We start from the raw sequence: 16,076 nt of genomic DNA, 5'->3' as shown, positions 1-16,076 counted from the left end.
TAATTGTTTTAATGATTTTCTGTATAAATTATGTTGCATTTATAATAAACGACTAAAAGTCATTTATTTATTCAGCTACCCTGCTAGTCAGCCGCACAAACTGAACTCTAGCTTCTGAAGAGTCGCTCCTATTGTTGATAGCTAGATAGAGTGTGTTTAACCGTTTTATTTGCAGGTCTAGAGTCAGCCAGTGGGATTCTCTGTCCCATGGTAACAGAGATGGTGGCAGCCTAGTATTTTGTGTTTAATAGATCGCATGCCTCCCCCTGGTCTGTCTGCTGCCATAATTCCAGCGGTTTCTGTGCACCGATTGCGACCACAGATCGCATGGTCTGTGTGCTGAAACCGATTGGAAGGCATTGTGCGGTCCGGCCACTAGGCAGGGGCTTGTGACACCAAGGACTGAGTTTACTATAAGCAGAGGTTTACTATGTCAGTTTACTATGAGATTATACTGTATTGTGCATTTGTTCCCAATTGTGTAGTACTGCTGTAATCGTTACATTAATATTTTGCTCATTTGAAAACTTTGCACTACTACTATTACTGTAAGGGTTAATGCTGTACACACATCTGTCCAATAATGCCCAAACTCTGTAAAACATTACACAAGACTGAGCTTCTTATGTAGCCCCAAGAGATCGATTCCGATTGATTTTTAGAGATTGTAATCTTCAGAGCCTCTTTAAGCAATCACAATAAAATGATTGTTTTATATGTATATAGAGGAAAAAGTAAAATTTTCACAATAGATGTCCATTAAACATTTTTAGAAAATTACTTGCACGTTTTTGTCTACCGCCATCTAAGATTTCCAGATATGGTATCACTTTCAGGCCTGGAGCCCACTAGGAGCGCTTTGGGATTTGAAGAGCTCTTGCTAATGTAATGCTATGGGTGTGAACCAACATGAGCGATGTGATTTTATAAAAATCCCCCATAGCATTGCATTAGCCGGAGCCTTTTCAAATTAGTAGCGATTAGAAAATACTTCTAGTGTGTTGGAGCCTTCAAAAAAGACAATAGACTGTGGTTGCACACTCTAGCAATTCATTCATAGAGATACCCAATCACCACATTCCGTTCAAAGGCCCAATCAACTTCGTTACATCACGTGTGTGACACCACTCTCCAGAGTAGACAAGGCAGAATGTTGTGTGGTGCAATGCCTGTGGTTGCTATGGGACACAGCTTCTGTTTCTTCACACCAGGAAACGTAAATGAACACCAGTCTAACTTTATGCACACATGGCTGAAAAATTGTCAAGGCTGGTATACAAATAACTGACACTAATGTGATGGAACGTTACGTTTATTACAATACGATGAGGCACTTAATCAAAGAGACCAAATCCCATATCTTCATCAGATTCCTCAGACTCCTCCTTAACTTCCTCTTTCTTTTCAGCTAATTAAAAAAAAAAAAAAGTTAAAAACACAAAGAAATATGCAACTAGCTCTACAGGTCGGGTAGAAATCAATATGGCTTCCTTAGACAGGCAGGAAGATATAGCAGACATTAACACGTACATTTTTACGCATCGCATCTGCAAAATGTACGTATTAAGGTGCCCATACACTCGTCAGATTGGCAGCAGATAGATAAGGAAATGCATCTGATGATCTATCTGATGCGTTTTCAGAACATTTTTTACCAGGATAGAATTCCAATAGATTTCAGTTTGAAATCTATTGAAATTCGATCTGATGGCATTTTTTTGCCATCAGATTTCCATTAAGGCCAATGCAAACTGATAAGCAATCTCATCAGATCGACCTAAATTTTCCACCCTGCCAGTTCGATGGAAATCCATCGAAATCGTTCGAAATCGGCCATCGATCGGTCGATTGGCCAACCGATTTTCAATCGATCAATCGATCGATCGGGATCAATCGGTCGGCTAGAAAATCGGCTGAGTGTATGGGCCCCTTTAATGTCTGTGATAGCTTCCTGCACCAGCGGGAATGCGTCCAAAAGTACATGTGCCAGCCTGCAAGGGCACAGGTTGGTGCAGAGGGCTGGTAGATGCTGCAGGTAAGTGAAACTTTTTTTTTGTTAGAGTTTCAGTATTCTCTCAGCAGCACACAGAGGAGCTGGGAAGAAAAACAAAACAAAACAAAAAAAAAAAACTTTGGGAACCAGAGGTGAGATAGATATGGAAGCTGAAATATTTTTTTCCTTTTATACAATGCAGGTCCTGCTGATCCTCTGCTTCTAATAGTTTCTGTTATAAACCCTGAACATGCATGCGGGTCAGATGCTGACAAATCTGACAAGATTAGCTGCATGCTTGTTTCAGGTGTGTGATTCAAACACTACTGCAGCCAGAAAGATCAGCAGGACTGCCAGGCAGCTAGTATAAAAGCCCATTACAGGTATAATTTTTTCCTCAGATGCGATCTTTTGATGCACTTTTTACGAATCTAAGTTATCGGAAGGTAATTATCAGTTACCGTAAATGGTTCAATTAGGGCATTTTCTCTCTTCAGATATGATCGCGAAAATACAACGGTTGAATCAATTATATTTTCTGTTCCAATTGATCATCAATCAATCAATCATTTTACATTGATCTTCACCACACACTGCTCAGGTCTCTGTACAATTTATTCATAAAAATTGCGTTGAAAGAGCGCACCTTACAAGAGGTGAAAGTTTCACTTACCTGGGGCTTCCACCAGCCCCCTGCAGATGTCCTGTGCCCGCGCCGTCACTCACCAATCATCCAGTCCCCTGCCATAGCTCAGTTTCATTTTCAGTGTCTGGCCAGCCGCCAAACCAGTGGCCCTGGCCATGCGCGTCCTCGATCGCGCTCTCCTTACTGAGGCTGTCCTGCGCATGTGTAGGACAACCACAGGGATAGGGGGGCTGGATCAAGGACGCACGCGGCACTGGTTCAAAAACAAAAAACTGAGCCACAGCGGGGGTCCGGATGATTAGTGTGTGAGGGCATGGGCAGAAGACTGACTGATGTGACTGAGCCAGTTACTGGGGCTGATTGCAGATGAATGGCAGACCGCAGGAGGACTGCGAGGGACTCAGACAAGCTTATGGGGCTAGAGGAAGCCCCGGGTAAATATCAAATCTTTATTGTTCTACGTCTCTGGTACACTTCTATGGAGGCTGCCATATTAATTTCCTTTTAAAGAGACTCCGTAACAAAAATTGCATCCTGTTTTTTATCATCCTACAAGTTCCAAAAGCTATTCTAATGTGTTCTGGCTTACTGCAGCACGTTCTACTATCACCATCTCTGTAATAAATCAACTTATCTCTCTCTTGTCAGACTTGTCAGCCTGTGTCTGGAAGGTTGCCACATGCTTCAGTGTTGTGGTTCTGCTATGAACTCACCCTTTCAGGCCCCTCTCTGCACACTGCCTGTGTTTTATTTAGATTAGAGCAGCTTCTCTCTTCTCTCTTATCTTTTACAAGCTGGATAAATCGTCCTCTGAGCTGGCTGGGCTTTCACATACTGAGGAATTACAAACAAGGGCAAAGCTGTTTGCAGGAAGAAAAGAGCAGCCTGAAACTTTAGTACATGGGGGAAAGAAACACACAAATGATCTCTTGAGATTCAAAAGGAATGCTGTATACAGCCTGCTTGTGTATGGATGTATTTTTCTATGTGTGGACATACTGTACATCAACGTACTTCCTGTTTTGGTGGCCATTTTGTTTGTTTACAAACAAACTTTTTAAAACAGTTTTTAACCACTTTTAATGCGGCGAGGAGCGGCGAAATTGTGACAGAGGGTAATAGGAGATGTCCCCTAACGCACTGGTATGTTTACTTTTGAGCGATTTTAACAATACAGATTCTCTTTAAGCAATACCAGTTACCTGGCTAACCAGTTGATAGTCTACAGACCCTTAACCCTCCTGGAGGTTTATTTTTTCTGCCACATAGGCAGAAATCCATTTTTTTTTTTGTTTCATGTAAAGCTACCAGAGTGGTAGCTACATGAAACACCACTAGAGGGTGCATGTGTCCCTCTAGTGCGATCGTTGCCAGAATCAATAGCAAACAGGGGAACGCGTATATAACGCGTTCCCCTGTTTGGCTTCTCCTGTCGCCATGGCGACGATCGGAATGACGTCATGGACGTCAGCCGCCTCAGATCCAGCCCATAGCGCTGCCTGGAACTCATTGGTCCGGGCAGCGCAGGGCTCTGGCGGGGGGGCCCTCTTCAGCCGCTGCGTGTGGGGGCGATTGCCGCAGAGCTAGCTGTGCGCACAGCACTTTAAATGGGTCAAATCGCCCCACCAGGGGCAGAGATATCCTTCTGCGCGGCATAGCCCGAGCTCAGCTCGGGCTTACCGCCAGGAAGGTTAACAAGCATGCAGCAGATCAGGTGTTTCTGGAATTTCTGTCAAATCTTTCAAGATTGGGTGCATGCTCATTTCTGGTGTGATGTAGACACTACTTCTGCCAAATAGACCATCAGAGCTGCCAGGCAACTGGTATTATTAAATATGGCAACCTCCATGTACTTCTCGCTTTAGGTTCTCTTCAAGCAATTCTAGATAGGTAAAAATGTTTACAATATTTATATAGTTTTTAAAATGACAACTGGTCCAAACTCTGTCTTGTGTGTTCAGGATTGTGAAAGGTGCATTACCTGCTGGAGCAGCTCCACCACCTGCAGCTGGAGCTGGTGCAGAACCAGCAGCAGACACAGCACCCCCAGATGGTACTGAGCACAATTTGGAAAGACCTGTAAATAAAAGGGAGAATCAAATGCTGCACTGAAGACAAGCATAAGATAGAAATCAAGTAGTTGCTTAGTAAATGAAATACTACAGTAAGCTGCTAAAATGTAAAAGTATGTTATTACATTTTCTTTCACTGTAACAGCATGCATTGTGCTACCACAAGATTCTTCAAACACAGGGGCTTGCTGGTTAAGGGAATTTAAGCTACAGAATAACTTTAGCTAGACAGGCATAATCCAACTATTATGTCTAGCCTGTAAAATTATCCCTGTACAGATAGCCTCTCAACTCTCTGCTGACCAGCATGCATTATTCTATAGAGAGGAATTCTCTAGCTATGATTAATACTTATGCATGACTTTTCTCTGGTTGCTCTTTGGTTCTACCACATCCCAAATACACACTCATTGGGCTCTCTCCCCCCCCCCCCCCCCCCAAACTGGCCTTATAATACAATATCACACTGTGGGCCCTGTGAGGGACAGCGAGTTAGCTGACCGATTCTACATTATGTTAAAGCACTGAATAAGTATGCATTACATACATTTTTGAAAGAAAAACAAAACCCCGTAAAGAAAAAAAGATAACACTTCATACTTTACCAGTGCTAAAAAGTCATCTTATTGGAACCCTTACACTATTCACATTCTTTACGTGACCGAGCAAGCAGGAGCACAGGGTGAGGGCTGGTAGGTAGCTGCTGGTGCTACATTTAATGGCTTCATAGCTTTGTACAGATCAAATAAAACAGAGCTAGCGGCAGCAGATTAATATACTGTATATTACAATATAATCCTGCTGCCATTTGATTTAATAGCTTGTGATGCAAGTTTGACATCAAGAAACGTATATCAGCACGATATTTAATAATTCCAGTATTTGTATAGCGCTTTTCTCCTTTCAGACTTAAAGCACTTGCAAGGCAGCCACTAGAGCGTATTCAGTAGGCCGTAGCAGTGTTAGGAAGTCTTGACCAAGAACTCCTTACTGTACAGGTTTTGGCTTACTGAATTAGGAAAAGCTGAAGTTTGAACCCAGGTCTGCTATGTCAGAGACAGAGCCCTTAACCATTATACTATCCAGCTACTAGTTTACCTAATCTAATGGTGGATGGCTTCCTTTACAGTAGTTGTGTTACGCCTAGCTAGAGAACAGACATTTCCACTTCCATGCAGCAAATACACGATAGGTCAGGTCACTCTACAAGCATGCTCACCTGCACTGATAAGGTCGTCTACGTTTTTTCCACCAAATTCAGACACCACCTAAAAAGAACCAAATGAAAACAAAAGTATAATGACTAATTCATTTATATACAATATTAGGAACTAGTGCTTGGCATTTACAAAGTTATGCTGAACCAAGTTTTGAGGAGTTAGTTCCACTGTCACTCTACACAGCTGAGGGGAGGGAGGGTACATTTTACATTGATGGAGATCCGAGTGGCCCCAATAGATTTCATGCTGAAAATCCAATGATAAAGTATTATATGCCCTTCGTGAAATATAAACAACTGTTACTCAAAACCCTTCAGTATTGTTTCCAGAAAATGCCTCTAATTGATTGTGAATCGGCCTGCGGTGTATGGCAACAGATCTCTCTCTGATATCTGATCGAAGTGAGATCTGTCTCTTGGTGAATCTATCGGCACCCTTAAAGGGAACCTAAATTAAGAGGGATAAGGATGTTTCCTTTTAAACAATATCAGTATCTTGGCAGTGCTGCTGATCTCTTGGGCTGCAGTAGTGGCTGAATCACACACCTGAAACAAGCATGCAGTAAATCCAGTCTGACATCAGTCAGAGCACCTGATCTGCATTCTTGTTGAAGGGCTGTGGCTAAAAGTATTAGAGACAAAGGATCAGCAGGACTGCCAGGCAACTGGTATTATTTTAAAAGGAAAAATCCATATCCTTGTCAGTTTAGGTTACCTTTAAGGGTCAATCACGATATGGAAAATGCAAAAAAAAAAAAAAAAAAAAAAAAACTACATAAGCATTTTGCATACATCATACAGCACATGGGATGTGTGTTCACTGGTGCTGAAAGAGGCCCTGAACTTCCTCTCTGCTCTAAAAAGCAGCAACAGCATAATGGACTTTAAAGAAACTTTCTTTGGTACAGCTGATACATATCCTGCAATAAATATGCACTGTGTCTACTTCCTGCTTTCATGTAAGCAGACATATTGTTAACATCCTGTCTTTACCAATTAATCTCTACCGTGGCAGTGAGCCGACCCACCCGAGGGATCACATTACAACTTGTGCTTAGTCACAGAAGAGGGGGAATTAGACAGGCTAAACTCTAAAAACATACAGGGTGCATTTTTATAGGTTTTCCTTGTCCTGTGCAAGAGCTCAGGTCCACTTTAACTATCAGTTTGCAATAAATTAAAGTGGACCTGAACTCTTGCACAGGACAGAAGGAAAACCTATAAAAATGCACCCTGTATGTACTTAAAGAGTGAAGCCTGTCTAATTCCCCCTCATCTGTAACTAAGTTGTAATTTGATCCATCAACTGTGTCAGCTGCCTGCCATGGCAGAGAGCTAATTGGTAAACACAGGATGTCAACAATATGTCTGCTTCCTCCAAAGCAGGAAGTAGCTGGCTGATTGATCCAAAATCTGCAGCCCAGCACATTATGGGCTTGATTCACAAAGCCGTGCAAACTGTTTAGCACGAGTGTGCTAAACAGTTAGCATGTGAAGTGCCGTTCGCAGACTTTTGCGCGAATCGCAGCACTTTGCGCGCGCAAAAGTCCGCGAACGGCACTTCACGTGCCGTTTAGCACACCCGTGCTAAACAATTTGCACGGCTTTGTGAATCAAGCCTATGTCTCCTTTATGAATTTGTTGAAAGGGGAGGGGGGAGGAATCTGAAACAGCAGAAACGAAATAAAAAAAGTCAAAACTCTTGGACCAGAGATCTAGATCCATTGGTGATGCGCATTGTACAATCAAATCCACAGCCGAGTGTAGTTTATCACCTTCTTCATGCGCTCATCATCGGCATCAATTCCTACGCTGGACAGAATTTTCTTGATGTCTTTTTCTGAGGGGTTGCCATTACCACCAAGGGTGGCAAGCAGGTAAGCGGCCACGTAACGCATTCTGCAAGTAGCAAAAAAAAAAAAAAAAAATTACACTTTTACATACCAAACAATTTTGTTCAAGCTAAAATGAATTACCCATTTAACAATCTATTTATAAATATTACAGCTTAGCCTAAAGTATTTAATCATTACTTATTAGCGTTCATATAGTTTCAGTTGGAAATCAAATTCAAGATTTTTAGCAACTAACATTAAAAAAGTTTCTCGTAGACAAAATGTACTAGGTGCTAAAGTACAAAACACAAGATCCACAGCCAAGATCAATGTGTAAATACCAGGGCTGTGGAGTTGGGGCAATTTTGGGTGCCTGGAGTCGGAGTCGGAAAAAAATGCACCTACTCCTAATGAATTTAAACTGTAATTAAAATAGAAAATATGATAAAATGTTCTACTTCTCAGATAATAGTCATCATAAAGAATGTATACATACAGTAATAGCTGTGCTTAGTCCACAAAAATGAAATAAACCAATCAAAATTAGTTACTTGTGCTGCTTCAATAAAGCAGTCCCCGTATTTTTAAAGTCAGATATACACATCTGATTGTGACTGTATATAATGATGTGTACACAGGAATCTCATATATACGAAATAACATCTATGCTGTAAGTATAAAGCCTGATGTGTAGCCATGTTACTAATAGAGATGTCAAGGAGATGGAAATAATTCTGCGTTGATTCTGATTTATGCTAATGTATGCGCTCTCTTTGCTCATGAAAGCAAATAATTTGATATGCTGTTAAAATTTGGTTTGGTGACAACGAATTAAATGGTTCCTGAGAAGGATGAAAAGTAAAGTTTTATACATACCTGTGGCTTCTTCCAGCCTCCTTCAGGCTAATCAGTCCCTCACTGTCCACCTCCACCACCTGGATCTTCTGCTATGAGTCCCGGTAATTCAGCCAGTCAGCGCAGTCCGTCCGCATGCCGCTTCCACAGCCAGGAGAGTTCTGCACCTGCGCAATAGTGCTGCGCAGGTGTAGTACGCTCCCGGCGGCGGAGTGTGTGCATGTGCACTACACCAGACTGGCTCAAGTACCTGGACTCCTAGCAGAAGATTCAGGTGGCGGAGAAGGACAGCGAGGGACTGATTAGCCTGAAAGGGGCTGGAGGAAGCCCCAGGTATGTATAAAACTTTAATTTCATCTGTCTCAGGTTTACTTTGTTACACAGTAGTACTATACTCTACATATCCACTCTCCACAGAGCTGCAGGGAATCCACTGAGAATGTTGTGCAGATTGAACAGAGGTGTTGTCTATCACCCATAAACCTGGTTCAGATTGTGCATGAAGAATGTGTGATAGAGGAAGAATATCCTTCTCACTTCAGTTGTCTTTTAAAATTCCTAAGCGTTGGCAGTTAAGAGACGAATTTCATGTTACATACTTTCAATGAACAAGATTGTAATATGCAAATTAGAGGAGTCGAAGTCAGTGGAATCCTAAACTGAGGAGTCGGAGGATTTTTGTACCGACTCCACAGCCCTGGTAAATACCACTACACAATCCTGGTGTATAGAGCTTTAGGGCTGGAACCCACAGGAGCGCTTTTAGCAGCGTTTTGGCAGCACTGCGATACGCTAGCAGTTTGCCAAAACGCTGTGCTAATGTTAATGGATGGGGCAACTTCCACAGGAGCGTTTGCGTTTCTCAGAAACGCAAACGCAGGACCTGCAGCATTTTGGGAGCGTTAGCGCTTCAATGTAAAGTATTGAAACGCTAGTGGAAACGCTCAGCAAAACCTAAACTGAGCGGTTCTGCTAGCGTTTTGCGGTGCAGCGCAATGTAACAAAATGAAAAATTATTCACACGACCAATCAGGATAAAACCGCAAACCGCAAAACGCTACGCACCCGCTGGGCAAAAAAATACAATGTTGCAAAACGCGACCGCAAACGCGCATGAATCCGCTTGCAAACCGCTGTTACAAATTGCTAGCGGTTGCGTTTAGCGTTTGCGGTTTGCAGTGGGTTCCAGGCCTTAGGGTAGACTCCGTGCATGGTGCAATATAAAGACTTATAATAAATTCACAACGAGCACATAGCATAACACACGTTATGGCCCTTTCACTCTGGCTGCATTCCATTTGGTTTTTGAAAAGGCTTGTGATTTTGCAAATGCAAGTACATTAGTTACAATTGGAATCGTAAGAATGCATTCATACTGAATTTGTTTCCAATTTTCTAAAAAGGAAATTGTAGTGCTGTGGCATTTTGATAGAGGCAAACTTGGAGGGAGAAAAAAAACAAAGAACACAAAATGCGACTGCTATTTTTGGTGTGAAAGAGCACTTATAAATGTGTGCAGGGGACAGATGCACGTTAAAGGGAAGGTTCAGGCTGGCTGTTAAAAAAAAATAAAAATGCACATCCACTTACCTGGGGCTTCCTCCAGCCCGTGGCAGCCAGGACGTGCCCTCGGCGCCGCTCCGCAGGCTCCCGGTCCCCTCCGGTGGCCGACCCGACCTGGCCAGGCCGGGCTCTTCTGCGTTTCAAAATGCGCCTCGCGGGGGCGCGCTGACGTCATCGGACGTCCTCCGGGCTGTACTGCGCAGGCTCAGAACTACTGAGCCTGCGCAGAACAGCCCGGAGGACGTACGATGACGTCAGCGCGCACCAGTGAGCCGCACATTGGAGCGCAGAAGAGCCCGACCTGGCAGCCGGCCTGGCCAGGTCGGGCGCGCCACCGGAGGAGAGCGGGAGCCTGCGGAGCCGCGACGAGGGCACCTCCTGCCTGCCACGGGCTGGAGGAAGCCCCAGGTAAGTGGATTTGGATTTTTGTTTTTTTCACAGCGTCCCTGAACCTTCCCTTTAAAGGGAACTTCTTGGAAAAATCTGAAAGGTTAAACTCACTTTAGCCCGGCGAAACATGTCAGGAACGCGTGGCCTGGCTTCCTGAGGCCGCCCGCACCCGCCGGCTCATGCCACTTCACACTACCTGACTGGAACATCTCCTGGCTGGACATCTCCTGGCTGACCGTTTGTTTGCATCATGCTCATTTAGTTCCAAGCGGGACCTTATCTATGCAAATCGCACGGCAATCCTGACAGGGTAAAGGGAGCCTGCTTCTGCTCACTGAGTCAAGCTGCATCCGACATTGGAGTTGCCCATTGCAATATGGATTTAAGCTCATGTGACATCCATCATATGGTACTGTATGAACTGCTTATGACTAATTGGAAAACATTCCATGTCCATCTACACCTCTTTATATGGGCTGGCATTGTCTGTTGCTTCTGCCTATCTTCATATAGACTTTGCTGTGCTCTCGCTCTGTCTGCAAACTTATACTGACATCTGCTGATGCTTTCCTGAACTTTGGGCTGTATCTTAAGGACAAGGAGACGCTTTTGCTTTTTGTGTCTCCCTTCTGCCTATATGGCTGCTGTGCTTTGCTGGACTTTGGTCTACAATTATAAACTGTTTACTATATCAGAGGCCCGATTTGGGGATACCTGACTCAAAACCATTTTTTTGCATGGAAATTTATTTAATTGAGCAATTGCTCTTACCAGAACCAGGTGGCCAAGTGTGAATGCTGAGTGGGTGTGTGGTATGGGTGGCGGTGTGCTGGCGGCCACTGGGCCGCTTCTTCTTTTTAATGTTATTTCTTTTTTAATGTGTGTACTCTATCTTGATATTTAATAATTAAAAGATTTTGATATTTTTCAAAAGAATATGCTGTTTTTTGCTTGGAGTATATAACCCGCTTTAGCACCTCCTATATTGTCCTGTTTAAATTCACTTTACTTGCAATTATTCTGTCAGTAATTCATTACAGGGATAGTCTGGCTGCCCAGCTAAGATGATCCATCTCACATTCAGATGCTGAACACGCAACACATGGCCCGGGAAGAAAGGAAGAGAGCCCACAGGCTACTGGGGTATGTACAATTGCTTGTGCTTTTGTTTTTTTAAAATCTTAGGTTCCTTTTAAAATTTGTATCCAAGCCAGAAACATAAGCAATTGACTTGCATATTATACCTTCTACCAAAGTTGACTACCCCCTGTTTAACCTCTTGAGGACCACAGGTTTACACCCACCTAGCGACCAGGCCATTTTTTACAATTCAGCACTGCACAGCTTTAACAGTTTAATGCTCAGTGATACAACTTAGCACCCTAATGAATCTTACCTCCTTTTCTGGCCACCAATAGAGCTTTCTTATGGTGGTCTCTGATTGCTGCAGCGATCTTTACCTTATAAATGATTTAGTTGTTTGTTTGTTTTTTAAACCCTGTTTCTTTGATTCCCCCCCCCTAAATTGGCCCTAGACGGCAATCCATACAATACACTACCCATACATAGGCATCAGCTGATGTATGGGATTTGATTGTGAGCCGTTGCTAGGGACAGTTAAGTGACAGGTCAGTCCTCAGTACAGCGCTGCGCTAGATCACAGCGCTGCACACAAATATTTGCCTTATTTTTTTATTTCAACCTGCCTGCTCCGATCATAGCTGGCAGGCTGTTTGCGGCAGCCTCTTTTGTCCACTTCAGGGAACGCACGCTCGTTCCCTGCTAATCTCACAATGACGCCAATCAGTGTTAGGTGGTCCTTTACCTGCCATGCTCCCATTGGCGTTGAGCGGTCGGGAAAAGATATTTACTTCCCTTTGGAAATCTAGATCAATAGCTTTAGAAAGTCTTCGCTTTCATTTGCACTATTCTCCACGTCTGTGCGATGTTTAAAAGATAAATATCTTTTAGATGGGGGCAGGCAAATTCAGTAGAGGGCATAACATTAACCATCCCATCACACACACAGGCTAAAACCCTGCCCTCCTCAAGCCTTTGTAGTAAACACATCTGCAAATAAAGCTTTCTATTTCACTCTCAGAACTCTAGAGCCTATTTGGAGTTGAAATGATTGAAGATATATATACACTAATACAAATGTAATCTAATTCTAATAACGTCAAAGCACTGAATAAACAATGTTCTGCCTTCAAATTAAAAAGTTTAAAAATCGATCTCTACACGAAGAGCCACTTTTTGGGACACACTTTGTAATGAAGGAAGAGTTCAGTCTCGCAATCCCTGCTTCTACCACAGCTCTATAGACAGGAGGAGCTACAAATAACACTGTACTATGGATGGATGCATTCACTATACTGTGCGGCGCCGTCACCCCAAGCATATGCGTGCATTTCCGGGCAACATATATATGATGACATGCCGCAGCTGTAAAGTAATACAAGCAGCAGGCAGCCTGGCTACATGTGCAGCAGTGAGAACACGCGCCAAGGCTCCAGCACCAGCGAGCCCCATTCTCTACTCACTTTAAGTCTATGACAGACACGAAACGTTGTGCACGCTACTCTTCTTAGATTCCGAGAGGGAAAGAAAGAGCGACGGGGCTTCCAGGGTAAAGGCACAGGGGTTTCACAGTTCAAAGGTCAGCGATAAATCTGCAATTCCAATATTCAAACCATAAATTACTTCTTAGAAAATAATGTATTTTAATCTTTAAAGAGTATTTGCTGCATAAGGCAATTATTATATCTATACGTAAGTCACACATTAATAAACTGCTATACGCAGGCGCTCTCCGAGGTCTACTCCGGTCACGTGCGACACGCATGCGTAATAGTTAACCTCAAATTCCCATATTGCGCATGCGCAACAGCACGTTTGAAGAAGCATCGGTGTAATGTCAGCTACTCAGCTATTGCATCGGAAATGATGCTTCGGGGCGTGTGAAATGACGAATAATGTGTGCGCCAGACTACGTTTTGCTCATAGCGCACGCGCTACCACGAAAGCTTGTAGCAAAGTAGTGTACTAGACTAGAGTATGTTGGTGATAAATGTTTGCTAGTAAATGTGGACATTTTGTTGTAGACCATACATAGGTAATCTTTAGCCGTTATTGCAACTACTATTCGTTTAGAGATGGAATAACAAAGCGTGCATGTATGGCACAGAACCATACAACCATTGGATCGTGTGGGTTATTTATCTGCATTCTGCTAAAGTTTTCAGTTGTGAAAGTATGAAGACTGCATTGCTGAAATTCTGCTGAACCTGAAATATGTCATTTTATAACTGCTTATTTTTGATGCCACTGCTGTTTAAAGAACTGCTGAAGAAAGTTGGAAGATCAGGAAACTGATCTTTGTGTTGTTCCAATCGAGAAACTAGAAAGTGGTAAATTAGCATATTTTAAAGGGGATGTGCAGTGTCAACCTTCATTATTCAAGTATGTCAAATACGGTTTGGGATAGGAGATCATTACTGTAAACAGATACTCTTCTGTTTTGGTAAGAAAACATTTACTATATAACTAGTAAAAAGGCTGCACCCCCCCCCACCCCACTGACCTGGCCCCCACTGCTGTCCGAAGTATATGTGCACGGGGAGATGTTGCTTGCTTGGCAGTTGGAAAAACCTGTTATTTCTGACAATGCAACGAGGTTCACAGACCGCAAACTGTCAGGTCTGGAATGATGCAGAGGCAGGGGTTTTATTATATAGGATGTCATATATTTTTACTCACAGTATACATCATTTGGTACTTATCCGTTAGCCGGGCGCATCCTCTAGGTGGCGACAAAACTCCACCAGAGTTACAGCTTTCCCTACTATCCATGTTGGCTTGGAGGGGGAATAGTAATTAGCGCCACCTGCCGGATGCGCCCGGCTAACGGATAAGTACCCATCATTTTTATTATTATTATTATTATTATTATTATTACAGGATAATATTAATGAAGCAAACTTTTCTGTATGGACTTAGTGACCCTGAGATGGCTTTAATGGCATGGTTTATACCTACCTGAGGTTTCCCCAGCCCCTTGAGGTCCAGGGCCTTCCTCGCTGTCCTTTCTGGTGGCTCTGTTTATTTGGAATAGCTCCCAATATCCTGGCCAGCTGCGCTCTTCTGCGCATGCGTGGTCTGACCACGCGCTACACTTATCACGCTTCTGTGCCCGGGAGCGTTCTGTGCCTGTGCAGTAGTATTGCGCAGGCGCAGAAGGCTTCATGTAACGGCATGCGCAGAAGCCGATGACTGGCCAGAATACTGGCAGCTTTTCCAATTGAATGTAGCCACAGAGAGGACAGTAAGGGAGCCCACGGACCTCATGGGGCTGGGGGAAGTCCCAGGTAAGTATGAGGGCATATTCACAGTGGTAGGTTGTGTGTTAATGCAAGGTTAAAGTCGCAACGTGTCTGCATTTAGAGGTAACGCACTGTAAGCAGTGAGTTACCACAACGCAACATTTTCAACGCAACGATAACGGCGCACTGTGAATGGCCCATAGGGTTATTGCAGTGCGGTAAGCTGCATTATAAGACTTTAAAGAGAACCCGAGGTGGGATTTAATTATGTTAGTGGGGCACAGAGGCTGGTTGTGCACACTAACACCAGCCTCCGTTGCCCCATGGTGTGCCTCCAGGACCCCCCTCCGCGCGGCTATACCCCCCACAGTGCTAGCGACACACAGTGTGTTGCCAGCACAATGTTTACCTATGCCTGTCTGTTAGTGCAGCTCCCCCGCCTCCTCCGTATCGGTGCTACCCACCCGCGTCACTTCCCTCCAATCAGCGGGAGGGAAGGGACGTGGGCGGGTAGCGCCGATACAGAGGAGGCGGGGGAGTGGCGCTCCTCTGTATCGGTGATAATTGCTGATTATGTATCTTCTGTAATTGCTGCTTAATTAACATAAGACAAGACAAATAACATTTATATTGCGCTTTTCTCCTTGCGGACTCAAAGCGACAGAGCAGAGCTCTATTGGCGCTCTATTGGCAGTAGCAGTGTAAGGGAGACTTGCCAAAGGTCTCCTACTGAATTAGTGCTGGCTTACTGAACAGGCAGAGCCGAGATTCGAACCCTGGTCTCCTGTGTCAGAGGCAGAGCCCTTAACCATTACACCATCAGCCAACTGCATAAGGGCATACTGAATGAGTATATCACTGCTCTTCATGTCTCCTCTTTCAAATGTGCATTATTTCTAGTGGTGTATGGCCTGTTGCTCTCCCCACTGCTTGTACTTCTCGTAGCACAACTTCAATACTTCAGCTGAACTGTTTGAGCTTTTGATAGAATAACACTAGGTGGCATGTGCTACTGCCTCTTAAAGGGGAACTGAAGAGAGAGGTATATGAAGGCTGTGATGTTTATTTCCTTTTAATCAATACCAGTTGCCTGGCAGCTCTGCTGGTCTATTTCTCTGCAGTAGTATCTGAATAAAACCAGAAACAAGCATGCAGCTAGTCTTGTCAGATCAGACTTTAAA

The 16,076-nt window shown here is 43.7% G+C and overlaps 1 protein-coding gene across 2 annotated transcripts; it reads right to left on the bottom strand.

Annotated features, from left to right (window-relative positions):
* Nucleotides 1-1,296: 1,296 nt before the first annotated feature.
* On the bottom strand, nucleotides 1,297-13,240 carry LOC137546805 (large ribosomal subunit protein P2-like). 2 transcript variants are annotated; one of them, XM_068269674.1, is made up of 5 exons: nucleotides 13,117-13,240; nucleotides 7,706-7,829; nucleotides 5,931-5,979; nucleotides 4,621-4,716; nucleotides 1,297-1,408 (listed from the first exon to the last, which is right to left on the bottom strand). In XM_068269674.1, the coding sequence occupies exons 2-5, from the start codon at nucleotides 7,826-7,828 to the stop codon at nucleotides 1,335-1,337; spliced, it is 342 nt and encodes a 113-aa protein (XP_068125775.1). In that variant the 5' UTR covers nucleotide 7,829; nucleotides 13,117-13,240; the 3' UTR covers nucleotides 1,297-1,334. The 2 variants fall into 2 exon arrangements, with proteins under 2 accessions (XP_068125775.1, XP_068125774.1); XM_068269673.1 differs by lacking the exon at nucleotides 13,117-13,240 and adding an exon at nucleotides 12,841-12,989.
* Nucleotides 13,241-16,076: the final 2,836 nt, after the last annotated feature.

Source organism: Hyperolius riggenbachi, chromosome 2 (assembly GCF_040937935.1).
Source record: "Hyperolius riggenbachi isolate aHypRig1 chromosome 2, aHypRig1.pri, whole genome shotgun sequence".
In the NCBI taxonomy this organism is placed as follows: Eukaryota; Metazoa; Chordata; class Amphibia; order Anura; family Hyperoliidae; genus Hyperolius; species Hyperolius riggenbachi.
The sequence above is the reverse complement of the archived record's forward strand: the minus strand, read 5'-3'. Positions and strand labels throughout refer to the sequence as shown.